This window comes from Heliconius melpomene, chromosome 2 (assembly GCF_056956725.1).
Source record: "Heliconius melpomene rosina isolate 202511_hmr_F chromosome 2, ASM5695672v1, whole genome shotgun sequence".
In the NCBI taxonomy this organism is placed as follows: domain Eukaryota; kingdom Metazoa; phylum Arthropoda; class Insecta; order Lepidoptera; family Nymphalidae; genus Heliconius; species Heliconius melpomene.
In genome coordinates, this window is record NC_140390.1 from 3,868,841 (window position 1) to 3,887,152 (window position 18,312).

The 18,312-nt window shown below is 31.8% G+C and overlaps 2 protein-coding genes across 3 annotated transcripts in view; one reads left to right on the forward strand and one right to left on the reverse strand.

Moving 5' to 3' along the window:
• Positions 1–96: 96 nt before the first annotated feature.
• Positions 97–4,114, forward strand: LOC146540440 (uncharacterized). Its single transcript, XM_085200776.1, has 3 exons — positions 97–565; positions 682–906; positions 1,498–4,114. Exons 1-3 carry the CDS (start codon positions 282–284, stop codon positions 1,664–1,666), a joined length of 678 nt encoding a protein of 225 aa, XP_085056902.1. The 5' UTR covers positions 97–281; the 3' UTR covers positions 1,667–4,114.
• Positions 4,115–5,475: 1,361 nt separating this feature from the next.
• LOC146540441 (uncharacterized) overlaps positions 5,476–18,312 on the reverse strand; it is a 47,792-nt gene continuing 34,955 nt past the window's right edge. For both annotated transcript variants that reach the window (XM_085200620.1, XM_085200627.1), the window contains 6 exons: positions 14,539–14,780; positions 11,279–11,477; positions 10,791–10,941; positions 9,779–10,045; positions 7,218–7,319; positions 5,476–6,459 (listed from right to left, as the gene is read on the reverse strand). In XM_085200620.1, the coding sequence (XP_085056746.1) occupies positions 6,314–6,459; positions 7,218–7,319; positions 9,779–10,045; positions 10,791–10,941; positions 11,279–11,477; positions 14,539–14,780 (1,107 nt within the window). In that variant the 3' untranslated portion in view covers positions 5,476–6,313. The remainder of the gene's footprint in view (positions 6,460–7,217; positions 7,320–9,778; positions 10,046–10,790; positions 10,942–11,278; positions 11,478–14,538; positions 14,781–18,312) is intronic.

Here is an 18,312-nt window from a genome sequence, read left to right on the forward strand (position 1 = left end):
GCAACAATAAAATACAGATTCTAGAATATTCTACATAGCTAATACAGTTTTTATCATTTATAATCTGTTCAACAAAAAATCACTTGTTTCTATTCTAGTACTATGTATGTATTTAATATGTTGTCTGTTTCTAGAAGTGTCAGGTTAAGCAAATTCAAGTTGTGTTTTGTGTTGTTATACTGTATTTTTGCGTTGAATTTTGCGTTTTTCATTTCTCATTATATAAATATTACTTACGGCACACTGAAAATTAGAAATAATTAAGGTTTTTTTTATGAAAAATGAACATATACGGATACCCGCCTTACCAATACAGCCAGTCAGATGAACTGGCAAAACAAATGTTCGCACAGCAAGCCCTGGCTTCATCAGGCTCTTACAACCATGGGACTCAGGAACCTCATACTATGCCAGTACCAACAGGCAGTCCATGGAACGTTCAAAGTATACCTTGGAGTATGCAATCCCCACCAAATTTAGTACAATTTACGGCACAAGCACCAGAAGCTAAGGCTACACAAGTAGTCCATTGTAAAAGGAAGAGTTTAGATATTGAACCTCCGGTGTAAGTATGAGTATGCTCTGTTATAAGATTAAAGTCCTTATTATATGTAGTGTACAAAGTGCAACTAGTCTAATGCAAATTTTTATGACATATAATTATCATATTGATTATTACAGTCCAGCAAAACAATTCATAACTGCGGAAAAAATGGCAGCACATCTTAGTGGACTTCACATATCTTCCAACTATACTAAACACTCACTGGCCTGTGAAGATGTAATGGAAATGAGTATTGACACAAGTTCATTGAGTGAGAAATTAAAAGGCCACACTATTGTACTCTCAGACGATGTAAAAAAAGTCCAAGACGAACCCATTTTACCTGCATCTTTAATTGAAAGGTATTTAAAATTCTATCTACCTTTTTTTGGTATTTTTATTAAACACAGGAGAGAATGGTCAATAAAAAATCATAAAACAAAATTAGAAAATTTAAAAATAATTTGAAAACAATATATGTATATTAAATAATATGAAATTAAATATATTTCCGCAAAGGATGTTTAAGACACTCGATTATCCATATTCCACCCATTTGAATGGTAGAATTCAACACTATACTCTGTTGATAACCACCAGAGTTGCTAAAGGAAAATAAAAAAATCAACTTCATGTTGTATCCCGATCACAGCAGGGTAGGCAGAGGATACATAGTGTTAAGACACTCTGTTCTCTATTTTCTTCTAATTTCTGGAGGCATTGCAATACAACGCTAAATGAAAATATTAATGCGAATAAATATTTCATGTCCATGAGATCAAGCTCACAATCAGCTACATTTAAAATCACACAATTGTGCCCCTGCGCCAAGTCTGGCCTCTAAATGAAAATAATTCAGATTTAATTTTTTACACAAGTGGTGATTGAATCCACGACAGTTTGGTGCGGTCCTGCTGTTCCACAATAGTCTCAACTTCAATTTATTGTTACAGATTACAAAAGCCACAAATGTCACTAGTGGTATGGAAACCTAGAGAGAATGTACTAGAAAAGATAAAAGAGGAAAAAGAAAAATCTAACTCTGAGGAATCAGAAGAGTCACCTAAAAGGAAAATTGGTGTCCTCGTTCCTGAACACACAAGAATGGATATAGAAATGTGAGAGGAGAGACTACCCACCATTCCCTGGAAACATTGCGTGAGAGGGTGGCGTTGCAGAGTGAGGAACTCGGAGCAGTACCTGTGACTTATTAACTAAGTATAGGTGTATGGGAACCCTTTAAACATGTTTAACACTCACCTTCACACTTTTAATACCCCTAGAGCCCCCTTTGAAGTATGTTCTAGATATGAATTGATAGTAGTTCTAGACAGACAGATCTTTTAGCAAATTATAAAGAGATTTCACTGTCATACCTCTTGCACATACTTTAACCATTGCTGGTTGATTATTAGTAAATTTGAGATACAATTTATTATTGAAAATAATAAAAAAGTAATATGTAAGTCATCATAATTAACTCATCTAAAATTTATTTTATTTATTTAAAATTGTCATCATGTAGCCTCAAAATGAAAATAACCTTTTATAACATTTTTAAAGTACATATTCCACCAAAGATAGAAAAATATTTTTTGGAAAATGTATGCAGAATTAGGTTTAGCAGAACCTTATGCCAATAATACAAATAAGTTGTAATAAGTGTGCAAGAATTTTGATGTAGCATGAAAAGAACGGTGGCCAGATCCAATATAAGAATTAAGAGTAGTTATTTGATAAGGGGGAGTTTAAGTATCATAAGAAACAATAGGGGAATGTGGGATAGTCTTCCAGAGGGTTCCGGTTCTTAAAATCTTATAAAGCTTTGCCGAGAAAAGAGCAAGCTGTGAGGAATGCTGAAAACATTCAACACACTACTTCAACACAGTAGTTGAGTTAATGTTAAATAAAAAACATTACAATTACTCTACATTTAATATTTTGGTATAAGATTAACTTTTTGTAGGTTTGTATGTGTGTTTTTTTTACATTTTCTATTACATCTTGTCTTTATTAAAAAGTAGTGCTTGTTAAATAATGCTAGTTTATTCACCTAGGTGCCAATTATTTATCAACTATTTTTATACCTTGTATAAATATTGGTAAATGTATGAATATATATAAATATACCTGTTGTGGCGTCGCTTCAAACTGTAAATGTAACGCTTGCAGGTTCAAATCCCATTCAGAGAAATAAGTTGTTTTTATTTCTACATTCTGATTATAGGAGAAAGCATGGTGTTGAAGTCTCTGTGCAATATGCATTGTCAGAAATGTTGGGAAGTGCTTAGTATACAGTGTTTATCAACAGATCCCTTCTGCCTAAAAAAATGTAATAATTAATTGAAAATCTTACTATTATGTTTAAATGATAAGTATTGCAAAATTTATAGGCGTAGTTAAAATACGAATGTGAAAAATATTATTTAGTATATATTGTAAGAAGTCCGTTTATAAATTATACTGGCTTAGTGCCAATATTTGCAGTAAACAAGTGTTTCAATGAAACACCAAATTTCTGTTTGGAAACTATTTATAATGAAATATATTTAATACTTTGCTTTTTTATTACATAGATATGATAATTTACACAACTTGTTACAATAATAGGCAGAGGGAACCTACTACCTATAGTCAAGACATCCCCAATTTTCAAGGCATTGCGTATAGGGTGGCCGAACGCAACGGTGCACTATCTGGTTACCAGAGTGGGTGATACGGAATCAAACTCTCAACCGTCGCGTTCTCAATCTGACACTGTGCTACGACGTCGTCGAACAGCAAAATGTAAATCTATACTATATATAGGATCTATTTCTGTCTCAATAAAGGATGTCTATATAATATTTTTTCTGAAATTTATATAATATGTGTAATTTTTAATATAAAAATAAGCTTTAATTTTGTGTACAATTTAATAGGAATATTGATAATTGATATGAATAATGAATAAAAATGATATATAATTATTATACGAATTATTATAAGTTTATGTTCAAAGTTGTCATATTCAGAAAATCAACATAGTAGTATATGTTTGTAATTAGAAATAATTGTATAATTCATTCTGATATTTATATTACAGAAATATATTAAACCCCATTGTAAAGCAGTGAGTGGGACCGCGTCTTACTGTAAATGTGATGGTCGTAATTTCGATCCCTATTTAGGAGAATGCGTTTTTAAATTTTCCTACTCCACACGCAATCTCTAGAATTTGGGCGAACAATGGAGTGTATTAACACTACGCTCTTATAGACATAATACATATACGCGGAATAAGGCGTTATAAAGGAAATATACGTATATAGCGAAATAGAATGATTAAATTTTAATTTTATTTATCATTTATACTTTTCAATCTGTTGACTTTTGTATTATTATTGTAATTTGGACATTATAATTTCAGAAAGAGTTTTTAATTTTGACAATGTTTAGTTTTAAAGTGAAATAATTTAAGTTGATACGTTAGCACTTTGTCGATAAGTTTTGTTACTCATGTGTTTTTATTAATTAGATGAAACTGAAAGTGAAAGATTTGTGTATGAATAAATAAAGAATTGAAAACTATTGTTTTTTTGTTTTAATGTTCATTTCTTTATGCCTAAATGGCTTCGATTTTTATATATGTAATTATATTTTGTGATATAATAAATTATTTTTTGTCTTTTAAATATAATTTCGCCAGTTTCGTAAGACTGTAAAAGCGATATGTTGTGGGTTTGATTCCCATTCTAAGAAATAAAATATTTACTTACTATTTAATATTACTACTACTATTTAATATTTTCATTTCTTCGCTCTGGTAATTAGGCAAAGAGTTCCGCCTCCAAGAATTCGGCGGAAAGTGGGGAACAGAAGTAGTCTTAATGGGCACGAAGGGTCCTAACACTAGGTTCTCGGGTTCCCTAAAAACGCGTTCGACACGGGTTCAATTCCAAGACGTTAATACGGGGGGACTTAGTGTTGCGTCATAAATAAAAAACAGTATTTGTATGAGATTTTAATTCGTTTTGTTACAAAGTTGATTAATAACAATATAAACAACATTCAATAATAATATTAACATTCCTAAGACATAAATAATAATATTAAATCAATAAATACTGATTCTGATTCGCATTATATACTTATTGGTCCATAATATATTTCTTGAGTACATCATAACTACATTCAATATTACAGTCTTAATATGATAATAAGTTTTCCTAATATTTTTAAAGTGTTATTCTACACCTTTTTTAAAAAACGTACCTATAAAAATATGAATATAGGAGGATTGGAAGTCCATTTCTTGTAGTGTCCAAGCTCTTTTACCACTGAGATAACATACTCTGAAGTTCTGAAGGTCTGAAGAGAAGCCGTGTAGACGGCTGCGCAGATTTAATTTTAGGATTTTTCATACTTTTGAGTATCTTATTAAGATCATATCATTGCATAATTGCATAAGATCAGAAAACCTAACGTGCTTAAGAAAAGTCTTGCTACATTAAACATTTTATACGTTTTCTAAAAAGTTACATACTTAAGTTTCATATTTAAAAAAATGTCAATCTGAAAATAGTCTTATTTTATTCAATTTTTTTTTGTACAGCATAAATGAGATTGTATTAAATTATTAATATAATTATTGAATCTTATAGTAAAATAGATCTCGTTGGCATCTTTAACAAATTTATAACATAATAAATTTAGTACAAAAGTTTAATTTTTTTAAAAAAATATTCCGTTTAGAGTGCCTACTTCCAAACTGGTGAAAGCAAATAATAACTATTACATATAACAAAGAATATATAGTTTTTTAACATTTTTAAAGTGTTATTCCATACTTAATAATAAATATTCAGAATAATTATTAAAAACAGAACTGTTTATTATTTTTTAACGCATATAGTTCTGCAAAATATTTTTTTTTCTATTAAAAGTGAATGAAAATTGCCAGTTTAAAATAATTATTTACTTATAAAATATACAAAAACAGATTTGTACGTAGACTACCTACTTACAGCATATATTCCACCTTCATATTATTTTACTCTAATTATAACTTTATATATACAATCAGTCCATTAAAATATAACACAATGTCTTTTGAAACTTATAAAAATATTTTTTTGCTATATTATTGTTATTTTAATAAAAACTAAATCGATCGATTTTGTAATTATAATTAATTTTATTATTCGATTGTCGTGAAACAATTTATCTTATCAATATCACCTGTACATACATATTTTATGCCCATAAAAATATACTTAAATGTTATAAAAAAAAACAATTTTGAATATTGATAAAAATAATAATATTTACTTAACTTAAAATTTTGAAAATAAATTGTAATAATATTATCATGTGACATAATAGATAAATTGTTGCACTAAAAAAAATATGTAATTATTACTCATTGTTTTTTTTATCAAACACTGGTTTCATAATGAGGAAAGAAAAATGAAAAAAAAATCTAACAATTTATTAATTAAAATATTTATTTCAAACATCTATCATCATGTACCTACAATCGATATATTAATTGAGAAATCGATTTTAACCAAAACTTTAACTATCATTGAAAAACAATAAACGTAACCTACAAGCACAAAAATATACTAAAATATTTCGAACCGTATTTACAAATGGCTCTCAAGATCGATCTCAGACTTGAGAGCGGTTGCAAGGTTCTTATAACACACAAATTCAAAAAATATTTTTACATGTAATCTTTGAATAGTTTTTCATATATTTATACAAAAATGTGAATTAAATATTAATTTAATACATATTAACTTTAACAGTAGCGGTGTCCAAATCTCGCTTCATATTTTCAAGTTGTTTGATATCTTGGCCAGATGTTTCGCACTTTTGTACTACGAGCGAATGGTAGAAGTGTATTGCGAACGCCACAAATACTATTAATACTGAAAATAGAGAAGAGAAGATACGCTTAGTAATGAAAATATAGAAGAATTATCATTAGTTAACATTATTTTGATATCAACAAAGGATATAGTGTACACAATTATATAGATTACATACTAGCGTCCCGCTCGCGGTTTCACCCGCGTGAACTATGTTATTATCAATTTCTGTATCCATGACTACGTCCTAGTGACGTCTATGCAAAATTTGAGACTCCTAGCATTTGTAGTAACGAAGTATCATACAAACTTTCGACCCCAAAAACAACCCCTTAGAAATCGAATATTGCAAATTCCCGTCTTAGCGAGCACCTACGTCCTATAAGTAACTCCTATGCAAAATTTGAGATTCCTAGCACATGTAGTTTCTGAGATTTCGTGATGAGTGAGTGACCTTTCGATTTTATATATATAGATAAAGAAGATACGCTTGGATAGGTAGATGTATAATTGTAATTTTTCATTTAATTTCGATGGGCGAGCGTGGTCCGTGCTTATTAGAGTCTTGTGCCCACTCAAAACTCCAGAAATTTCTAAGCACAAAGTTGAGCTTAGAAATTTCTGGAGTTTTGAGAGCAGCTTTGAGAGCTAAAATTGAGTAACTTGAAAATTCGGCAGAAAATGGGGGACGGAAGTATCTGAACTGTGAACACAACATTTCAAGGTTCCCTCTGCTTACCCTGCAATATGTGAGATTCAACGTAAAGCTCAAATAAATAAATAGTAAATGATATTAAGTATGGTTTGTGATTACTTACCTGGTATAACAATAACGGTGGCTGCGGTGGCGGCAGCAAACGAGTAATCCCAAAACTTGACCCAACAAAGAATTGCTATTTCTACGAGGAACAGAAATAAACCTGAAAAGAAATTAATGTGAAATTAGAAATGAAATTCTCAAATTCAATTTTCTTATAGGAAAACTATAGTAAGATTTTAATTCTTCTTTCATCGGCTTTGCTATTTGCGAAAAATGGAATATAGCTTCTATTAAAAGAAATAACTTGAATAAAAAAAAACTAACTAACTATTTCCCTCTAAAAACAAACCTCAAAGCACAATAATTGATATAACTAGATATAATTCTAATTTTTTATAGTGACAATTGAAATATCTACTTATTTAAATAATAATTTCTCTTATGAACAAACAAGAAAGGAGAAAATAATAAGAATAGAATGGAAAATATTAAGGAATCGATTTCAAATATACATATATTAAAACATAGTAGTTCTTGTTTAAGTACCTCTACAACTCATTTGTTTCCTACATGGCGTAAGATCAAATTTACGTTTATAAGAAAAAACATACAGTCGAATTGATAACCTCCTTTTCTTACAGAAGTCGGTTAAAAAAAACTATACTATACAATAATTAAAACAAAAATATTGTTTAAATAATTGATAATTTTAAATGTACCTATATAGAAGATTTATCTTAAGCTTCACACTTTACTACTTCCCACTCATAGCAGAGTACCTATCAACCTAACACCTGCATATTATCAAATATTATATGCCTTACATCACAACTTTCTCCTAAATTCTATAGATGTCACTTTTCCATTCGTAATTTTGTTTAGGTAAGCAAATGTGTTTCACGTAATAGGTACCTAATTTATGGTAATTTATAACTAGTAAAAAAATATCCTCGCACACAGCAGGGTAGGCAGAGGGAATCTAGTGTTAAGACACTCTGTTCTCCACTTTCCGTCGAATTCTGGAGACATTCTGGAAAGGCGGAACTAAACGCCATCCTTTGCCTTGACATGAGAGCGAAGAAATGGAAATATACATTTTAATTAAATATTACGGAAGTGAAAATTGGAAAATTGAAAATATTAAATAATTAATTAATTTCGTCGAGTAAGAATCGAACTCACAACTTGTCGTGGTTACAGTAACACGCTTGTAATCATTTAAAATGTCTAATAATGGCAAAAATCTGAGATCTTACCTTAGATTAGATTAGCATGTTTAAGCAAACTAAGAATAAACAAACCTCTTTAAGCCTTATTAATAGCTGCCATATAAAATAATATTAATTAGGTTAATAGGACAAGGCTACCTATATTTTAAAAAGTTAATATTATTTTTCTCTCTTAAAACAAAAGAATGGAGGACAGTCATGGGCAAGCGTGAGTCTGTAAGCGAGGCTGGTTTTAGGTTCGATTCCCTCTCGAAGAAACGAAATATTTCATATTTTAATTTTTGTCCCTGTGGTATCGACACACCACTCAACACTCAATGCTTCCAGAATTCAGCGAAAAAATAAGGAAAGGAGTGTCTTAACTCTACTGGTTCCCTCTGCCTATCCTGCTGTGTGCGGGATAAAGCGAGAAAGAGACAATAAAATCGTAATATTATGAAAATGAAAGGTTTTTAATATTCATTATCTCGCGTATTTATTTTAAGCCGTTGTACAACCCATTGTTGAAACTCAAATATTATACCGCATTTAAATATAAATATGAACCCAGCAATATAAATGTTTCGTCAATACAAATACAGATAACATTTTAATATTATATGGTTTTTAAAATAAAACAAGCCGTAATGGCGCAATAGCTTAGGTGTGACTGTAATCGCGAAGGTTGCGGGTTTGATTCGTATTCGGGGAAATTAATTAAGGAAAAGAATCTTCGCTTTGGCAACAAAAAATAATATTATAATAATTTACGTCAGTCAACGGAAAATAGGGAACGGAGTGTCCTAGCACTAAGTTCTCTTTGTGTAGTATACTATATGTGGGATAAAGCGTGAGTAATAAGGGAAAAATTTCCGTTTGTTCATCAACATATTAATACATACAGTACATTAATAAGTAAAATCTACAAATGACGAAATAAAACGCCTACACTAATTAGCAAGCATACATACAACTCATTTATTTCCTACATGACGTAAGTTCAACTTTACGTTTATAAGAAAAAAAACTATACTATACAATAATTGAAATAAAAATTATTATTTAAATTATCAATAATTTTAAATGTATATAAAAGATTTATCTTAAGCTTCACGCTTTTCTACTTTCCACTCATAGCAGGATAAGCAGAGAGTGAGAGACAACCTAGTGTCAAGACATTCCATTCTAACAAGGTCATCATGGCGTAGTGGCACAGCGTCTATCTATAAACTCTACGGTCATGGGTTCTATTCTTACTAGAAAGGAATGAATTATCTCAAGTCCAAACTCTAATAACAATATAAATCACGACGTTGAATTTCGCCACTCAAATATCTAGAAAATTAACTAAGAAATGGGAAAAAAAAGTTTTTAACACTAAGTTCCCTCTGCCCAAAATAAAAGTACTTACCTAATACAGTACTAAACGCCCACGCCAACTCAATGAATCCCCTCATCCTCTCATGGGGGGAGTCCCTCAAGGCTAACGCAGGGTTCCCAGGTATATCCATTTTGCTGACTGCATCAATGTTGGGTAATAAATATGTGGATATCATCAATGCAAATATATGAACAGCAACTAATACTGTAGTGCACACTGCGAACATCACGAAGAGCCATTCTGGTACGTTTGTGGGTTCGTTTATCTGGAGTTCCACCATTGCTACCATCGCGAAACCTGTGGATTGTTATCAATTATTATTAGAAATATCGCCATTTTACTTTTTTCATTGTTTTTCACGCTGTATCCCACTCATTCCCCACGTTCCCCAATCCCCACGTTCTGCCAAATTTTTTGAGACATTTTAAGTGGAGTCTTTTGTCTTGATGCCAAAGCGAAGAAATGGAACTGTTAATAGATAATAATTCATTCCCCCAGTGGGGATCGAATTCATAACTGCCGGGCAAGTCACACCCTTGCGCCAGTGAGCCACGAAGACCTCAATTTAAAAATTACTATTATATTTTTATGGTCATTTTAACAGAACAATAAACAATTGAGTCTAACAATAATTTATAGATTCCATTGTGATGAAATAAATGCATCTTTAGTTAATACTGTCTGTACGTACATTTAGCGGATGTAGGTTTTTAGATATATAAATAATATAGAAAAATATAAAAATTTGCATCCGTGAATTTCGACGTAGCCCGATGAGAACGTACGAACCCTTGGACGGTTTCCAAGAGGTGCGGGTTCAAATCCTGCTACGTTTTTTATATGTTTTCTAAAAAAAGGATTTTTTTTGTAACACTTTAAAAATGTAAAAAAGAAATAAGGAAGAAGATATTTATTATTCACAATAAACATCTATTCTTGGCAATTTTTTTTTAAAATCAACAAAAACCTACTACTAAGAAAGAAGACTAAGCAAGCGAAGTCGAAGGCTAAGCACTAGTAAAATATAATTGGAAATACCTACCGGATAACAATTCAGAAGTGGTAGCGGTAGCTTTGAGCTTAGCTCGAGACATATGCAGTCTTCTCCATGAAAGCCCGTCAGGTGAGGACGGCGACGCGAGTTCTTCGTTCCACGTGTTCGCCGGCATCGCGAGTGCCACTTCACTAACACTCTGTAACAATAAATTTTGTATATTACATATATTTTTTTTAGCTTCACGCTGTATCCCGCACATAGCAGGGTACCTGGGAACCTAAAGTTCTATTCTGGAGGTATTCGTGTTGAGTTGCTGAACTTAAAACCCCGTTTTGCCTCATTACTAGGGCGAGGATATAAATATATTATATTTAAAAAATTATATTCTCAAGTGAAAATCAAAATCCATAAGCCGTCAACACTTAACTACACTTAACACCAGAGGAACCATCCTCTGCCTACCCTGCTGTGAGCGGAAGAAAAAATAAAAATAAAGAGAAAAATAAACATAACAATTTAAAAACAAAACCCACCCTTATAGACTGATTGCATTGGCAAGGGCTCTGCAGGTACCCTGGGCTTAATAATACAGTAGTGGCTCCAGATCTGTTGGAAATCATCCCTGTAGGTGTTACACTGCCGTTGGGGGTGCAGCCTCCCTTCAAGCAGTCGTATTCTAGGCTGTGCGGGGGCGTCACTGAGATTGTTGGACTATCTGTTGCTGGTTTAGCCCTGGAATTTGAGAAAATGTATTTATTTTTTTTATTCCGCTGTATACTGTATTTATAGCAGCCTAGAACCTAGTGTTCAAACACTCCGTTTCACACTTTCTGCCTTATTTTTCAGATTACCAGAGCGAGGAAATGAAAATAATTTTTTTCACCAGTTGAAGTCGAACCCATAACCGTCGCATTTACAATACGCTGCGCCACGATGGCCTCGTTTAGGTACATTTACCGTAGTTTAGAACAATAAAATAAAGAATATGTATTAAAAGACATTTTACTAAATTACTCATTTGTTTAACTTAATTAGGAAAACAAATGAAAACTTTTGTTAAACGTTTTTTTTTATGGAAAAAAGGACAAGGCAAAAGAGCGTTCGGGTCACTCGATGGTGATCACCGCCGCCCACGACCCCGTGCAACACTAGAGGAGCTACAGGTGCGTTGCCGGCCTTTGAGGTGGAGATAGACGCGCTTTTTGTAACCATATCGTACCGACCTGGAAACACTGCCGGAGGTAGGCCATTCCACAGTAAAAGAAATTATTAGATTCCATTTAAAGCAATTCAACGTTATTTATTTTTTAATATCTACTACCTACTAATTACAGATACGTTACAACTAGCATCACGTTATTTACCTAATAACTGATATTATTTTTATGTAAATTGGTACTTACGTACAAATTTTACCTACATATATTTTTTATCTTTTATATTATATCTTTATCTTTGTTTTATGAAAACTTTAAATATACTAAGTCAAGTAATGCAAAATAAGATTTAAATTTATTACTTCATTAATATAAATTTCACGAATTTTATATATATTTTTATAATAATATTTTAAAAATGTAACTTTTGATAACTGACACACCAAGAGTAAAATTGTATAATTTAGACAAATCTTGTGAACGCATCGTCCCAACATGATTGTAGACAAATAAAGTAGACAATAGATAAATATTGTATTAGGTTTTGTATAGTACTTAGAATAATACATACATATTTTAAATTCTTAATTTATCGTTCATTTTTATTTGTTGTTGAATAATTAAACTTATTAAAAAACATTATTATTTTTATATCAACAGTATTTTTTTCAGCTTTACGTTGTATCCAATATAGATATAGCAGGGTACGCATATGCTAGTGTTCAGACTCTCTGCTCTCCATATTCCATTGAATTTTAAAAGCCTTGTTTGTTTAGTGGCCGATATCATAGCAAAGAAATGAAAATATTAATTTCCTCGAGTAGAAATCGAACTCACAACCTATCGCTTACAGTCACACGTTTGTAACTCTGCTCTACTATGTACTTAATATACATATATGCAAAACAGAAGAACTACATACACGACTTACGAAAAGATTTATACTATAGTGGTATACGAGTATATCAAGAAGAAAAATATTACATACTAGCGGCCCGCTCGCGGTTACACCCGCGTGAACTATGTTATTATTAATTTCTGTCTCCATGACTACATCCTAGTGACGTCTATGCAAAATTTGAGTCTCCTAGCATTTAGTAACGAATGACAAAGACAAATGTCATTAGTAACGAAGTTTCCTACAAACTTTCAAACCCCAAAACAATCCCTTAGAAGTCGAATATTACAAATTCCCGTCTTAGCGAGCACCTACGTCCTATAAAAAACTCCTATGCAAAATTTCAGATTCCTAGCACATGTAGTTTCTGAGATTTCGTGATGAGTGAGTGACCTTTCGATTTTATATATATAGATATAAATAGCAATACAATTCTAAAGCGTTGTCATTTCACAAATCGACTTTTAAAAGCAAAATTGCTTTTTTTCATTAAATAACACGTTATTCTCGTAAAACAGCTATAAACTAAGAACGTCAGTAACGCTTACCAACAAGAATGGTGAATTTTAAACAATGGCTTCTCGAGTTGTACTGAGAATTATTTACTTCTGTTATGTACATTTACTTGTGATTTGCGAGAAATAATGACATAGTATTTACAAGATAAGTTTGTAAGTATTGAGACCAGTCGTGGTGGGTGCAAAATGTAACTGTAATCGCGACAGGTTATGGGTTCGAATTCGCATTCGCGCAAATGAAATTTTTTTTTACATTTTATTTTACCCAATGCTTCCAGAATTTGGTAGTAAATGGGGAATAGAGTGTCTTAACACTATGTTTCCTCTCTACCCTGCTGTGTGCAGGATTAAGGCGAGTTGCTAAAATATATCTACACTTATTGTACATGGTTCGAATTCCCATTCTCGCTAATGAATTTTTTTTTTTACATTTTATTTTACCCAATGCTTCCAGAATTTGGTAGTAAATAGGAACAGAGTGTGTTAACACTAGGTTCCCTCTGCCTACCCTGCTGAGTGCAGGATTAAGTCGTGTTGTTAAAGTATATCAACACTTATTGTACATCTCCAGTGCTCGTGCTGCTATAAAATGCTATTATTATGTTTACAGTTTATCTGTTTATCAACTGTATATGACTATATAAACGTTTTATGTTGGCTTTATAATAAAAAATGTATTTATAATAATGAACATAGGTGTAAAGTGTATATTTTATTGCTTATTTAAATTTTCATCTTTTTAAAGTGTTATTCTACACTTAGGAAAGATAAAATACTTTTTTTTTTTATATCTATATTTTTTTTATATGAAAATCGTATACGTTAAATATTAAAAGTGAAATTTTACTTTTTTTAAATGTCACAATTTGTAACAGACTTTTTAAGTAAAAAAAAAATTATAATATTTTTGTTAGATTCGTCGTATATTCGCTAAAATACATATATAATAGTTTTTTTTTCTTTTTACTTTAGTAAAAGAGTTGAGTTGATTGACAGAGTTGTTCGCTGCTGATTTTGAAAATTATTTTAAAGATCTCTATTTGAGTTTGGAGATTTTTTAGAGAACCCTATATGGATTTGAACCTAATATTAAAACACTCGTCTTAATACTAACTGAACTTGACAATCTCCATTTGTTAAGAATTAAAATCCATAGTCCCAAACATTTTTCAAATGAAAATAGCTAAAATATTATATTCAAAGATTTAACAATCACTCACTTAGATTGACTTCCACAATCATAGCTGGGCGGTTTCCCCAAACACTGATATGACTCGCATACACCCAAGCTCTTGGGCCTGTATTCCTTCAGTTTGTAAGGCCTGTGCCTTTCGTACAAATGGTCGCTAGTGTTGAATCGCTGCAGAGACCGCGGCCTGGACTTCCCGCTGGGTGGTGTTTGTGTACATTGGTCTGTCCGGCTCGCTTCTTCCACACTTGTTACGAAGCTGGCTTCGGATATCTGTAATTTGTAGAAATTATATTAATAAGATCAATATTAAAATGTCATATTATACGTCCAAAACGATCGTCTAATTTCAGGATTGTTAGTTACAAGAGAAGGACAACTTACAAAAGTTAACAAGTTTTTTTTAGGTTTGCGGGTTTCATTTTGTATGAAATTAACTATAAATATAAATTGTATTGATTTTTTTTCTATGAAATATTGTATATAAATTTTTACTTTTCGGATTTTTTCCTTTATTTGTATTGTAAGTTCTAACTTCATGCCAGATTTCATAACTGTAGGCCAACGAAAAGTACCTTTTAAATAGGCTTTGATTACGCGGCGGATTTCATACAAAAAACAACAAAAACGACGCATAAATACTCGTATCTTTTTATGCTTCAAGGAACCATTACATCTGAATATTTGATATCTCTAGGCGATCTCGTGATGAATGAATGGTCTTGACTGGTAAATAGACGGACAATAAAGTGGTCCTATAAGGGTTCCGAAGTTTCCATTTTTAAAATACGGAACCCTAAAAATGAGACCTATTTTTGGGCGAAACCAATAGTTTTATGAAAGTTTAATCTACATTGAAATTGCTCAATTGCTTTGTTTTAATCTATATCTATATCTATACTTATAATAAAATCGTAAGAGGGTCGGTGTCTGTACTTGAAAGATATTTAAAAAAAATCTTATTGGGAACCTTTATTAACCTAATAGAACCCAAAACAATATTTTTTTAAATTTTTGTCTGTTTATCTGTGCGTTTGTTATCGCTAATCTCAAAATCGACTTAACCGATTTAGATGCGGTTTTCACTATTGGATTCTGGCAAGCTTCCGAAAACATATAGGGTTTATAATCGGTTCATAAATAAAAAAGTTATGTCAATTTGCCGTAACAATTATTTTATACAACTGTTTTACTGAATTGACTGAATCTTTAGTTTTCAATTTCTTTATTAATATTTCTATTTCAAGCGGGCGTAGCCCCGCACGGGCCCACATGGTTTACATATATAACTGTTCTTTAAAATGACATCATAGTTATGATGAACTAAGCAACCATTATAAAAAAATAAGCTCCAAGATGTTTATATCTATTTTTATTGTGATATTTCTCAGCAAAAAATAAGCTCGGGTAATCCCTTGAGAGTCTTATTGAAAAAAAGTGGGTACAAAAACTTTGATAGAAGCTTTTATATGAGCTGTAATTTGTAAGCTGTTTTGTAATATAACGAAGTGTTAATAGAAACGCCGCTTGCTACTAAAATATATTTTTTGAACTGCTCTTAAAATTTGTATAGTATAACACTTTTTAAGCATATATTTTATCTATATTATGGCGAGCCTTTTTCGGGATTTGATTTTCACCAAATTAATGGCGTTTATTGACTTTTAACATTTGTCGAAGTTGGCATTTTATTTTAAGAACCTTTACATTAACGTATTCTTATTTGTATTTAGGTTCAATTACAGAAAATATTGGCTTCTATAGTTCTTTATTCGCTATTTTTTTTTTTTCGAACATGAGTTTAATGCTGTTAAATTGCCCTATTGGCTTTTACAGCGACATCGGTTGGGTAGGGAAGAGGGTACTCTGTCCCTGATGAAAAGCAAGCACTACGTGGCTGCCTATGAGGAAAATTAAATAGAATGCATCGGCCGGGAATCGAACCTCGGCTTGCGGCCGTCGATCGTACTGGGTTTATTCGCTACATAAAAGATAGATAAACTATAATTTCCGTTTATTATGCATCACAATTGCGCATGCACATTTCACTGTATAATGTTATGAGTATTGCAGTTTTCTATGACGTTGTATGGACATTGTATTTAACGAACGGTAACAGATGCATTTCACATGTAATGTAAGGTGTTCTTGTTAGTTTATTTTGGTATTGTTGGATTCAATTCAATGCACATATATGCAAGTCTTTAGTTTTAGAGACAGTGCCTAGGTGTTATATTATTTATTTCGTACCTACTGAAATATACCAATTTTGGTGCTTAGAAAAAAATAGTAAGTCAGTTTTACGTTGTATCCCGCACACGGTAGGGTAAGCCATTTTTGTAGCCCCCACGTTTTAACGAAGAAATGAAAATATAACTTTATATTAATACAAGCGGCCCGCCCGCGGCTTCGCCTGCGTTAACTACGTTATAATTCATTTCTGTCTCCATGAGTACCTACGTCCTATAAGTGACGTCCATGCAAAAAGTGAGACTCCTAGTATTTGAAATAACGAAGTTTCATACAAACTTTCAACCCCAAAAACTACCCCTTAGAAGTCGAATATTGCAAATTCCCGTCTTAGCGAGCACCTACGTCCTATAAATAACTCCTATGCAATTTTAGATTCCTAGCACATGTAGTTTCTGAGATTTCGTGATGAGTGAGTGACCTTTCTCGTGACTCGAGTGGAGATCGAACCCACTACCAGTTGCGTTTACACACACACTTGTAGCCTTGCGACGACTGGCCTCACGTTTAGGAATACGACAGACAGCGAAGTCTTAGTAATAGGGTCAAGTTTACCATTAACGTATCGAGAGGTATTTTTTGGGGGATGTGGACTTTTATATTTTAGGGACCCTTCGGTTACGGAACCTTAAAAATACAAACATAAACGTAAAAAAATTAACAATCTCAAAGCCTTTGTTTCATATCAGCTTCATACTTAAATATAGGATCGATCTGGTGCCAGTAGCAAGATAATGGTATAGCAATCAGCGAAATGAGTATCTTCCATGCCACGTACTCGTCGGCAGTTGGTGTCACGCCTCGATACACCCAGTTGCTCTTTATTGCGTTTGTCATTTAGTCTTAAATATTTGGTGACAAATGAGGGTAGAATTAAGTTGTTAGTGTTTTTTTGGTTAATTTCATATCGTTTTTCTCTTGAATAATGATAATAAAAAAATGTTGTTTTTATGAAGTCATCATTATTGTAATGTTCGAAGTTGTAGGTATTGTTATAAACTACTTAGGTACTTGTAAATGATTGTTTTAGTTTTTATGTTAAATGCTAACCATTGAATGGAGTTAAGTAGTATTTAATACATGATTAGTTAGAATGGGTGCGTTCGCTATTATTTACTCTTATTTTAAACGTTTATTATAAACCAAATTTTATATATTACATATAATAGTTAGATTTTTTACATATTAGTACGTACAACAGAATAGGCGTAGGAATAGGGGGCCCCTAGTGGGCCGTGCTATCCCAGAAAATTTACCAATCAAAAATTAACAACAGTTGACAAATAATTACTCTTAATAAATTATAAATTACAAACATAAAAAGGTGATTCATATCAATCCCCCATATAAAAAGTACCTATAAATTTGAGTTATAATACACGTAATACCATTAAGACACTAAAGTTTCTTTCATGATAAGTCGCGGCGTTAAATTTCAGCAACGCAGTGTTTAGACACTAGGTTCTCTCCGTCTGTTGAACATTGATTATCATGTGTAAATAAATTATTAATGACAAAAGTGATGTAAAAACACAGTATGTGTAACTTTTCGTTT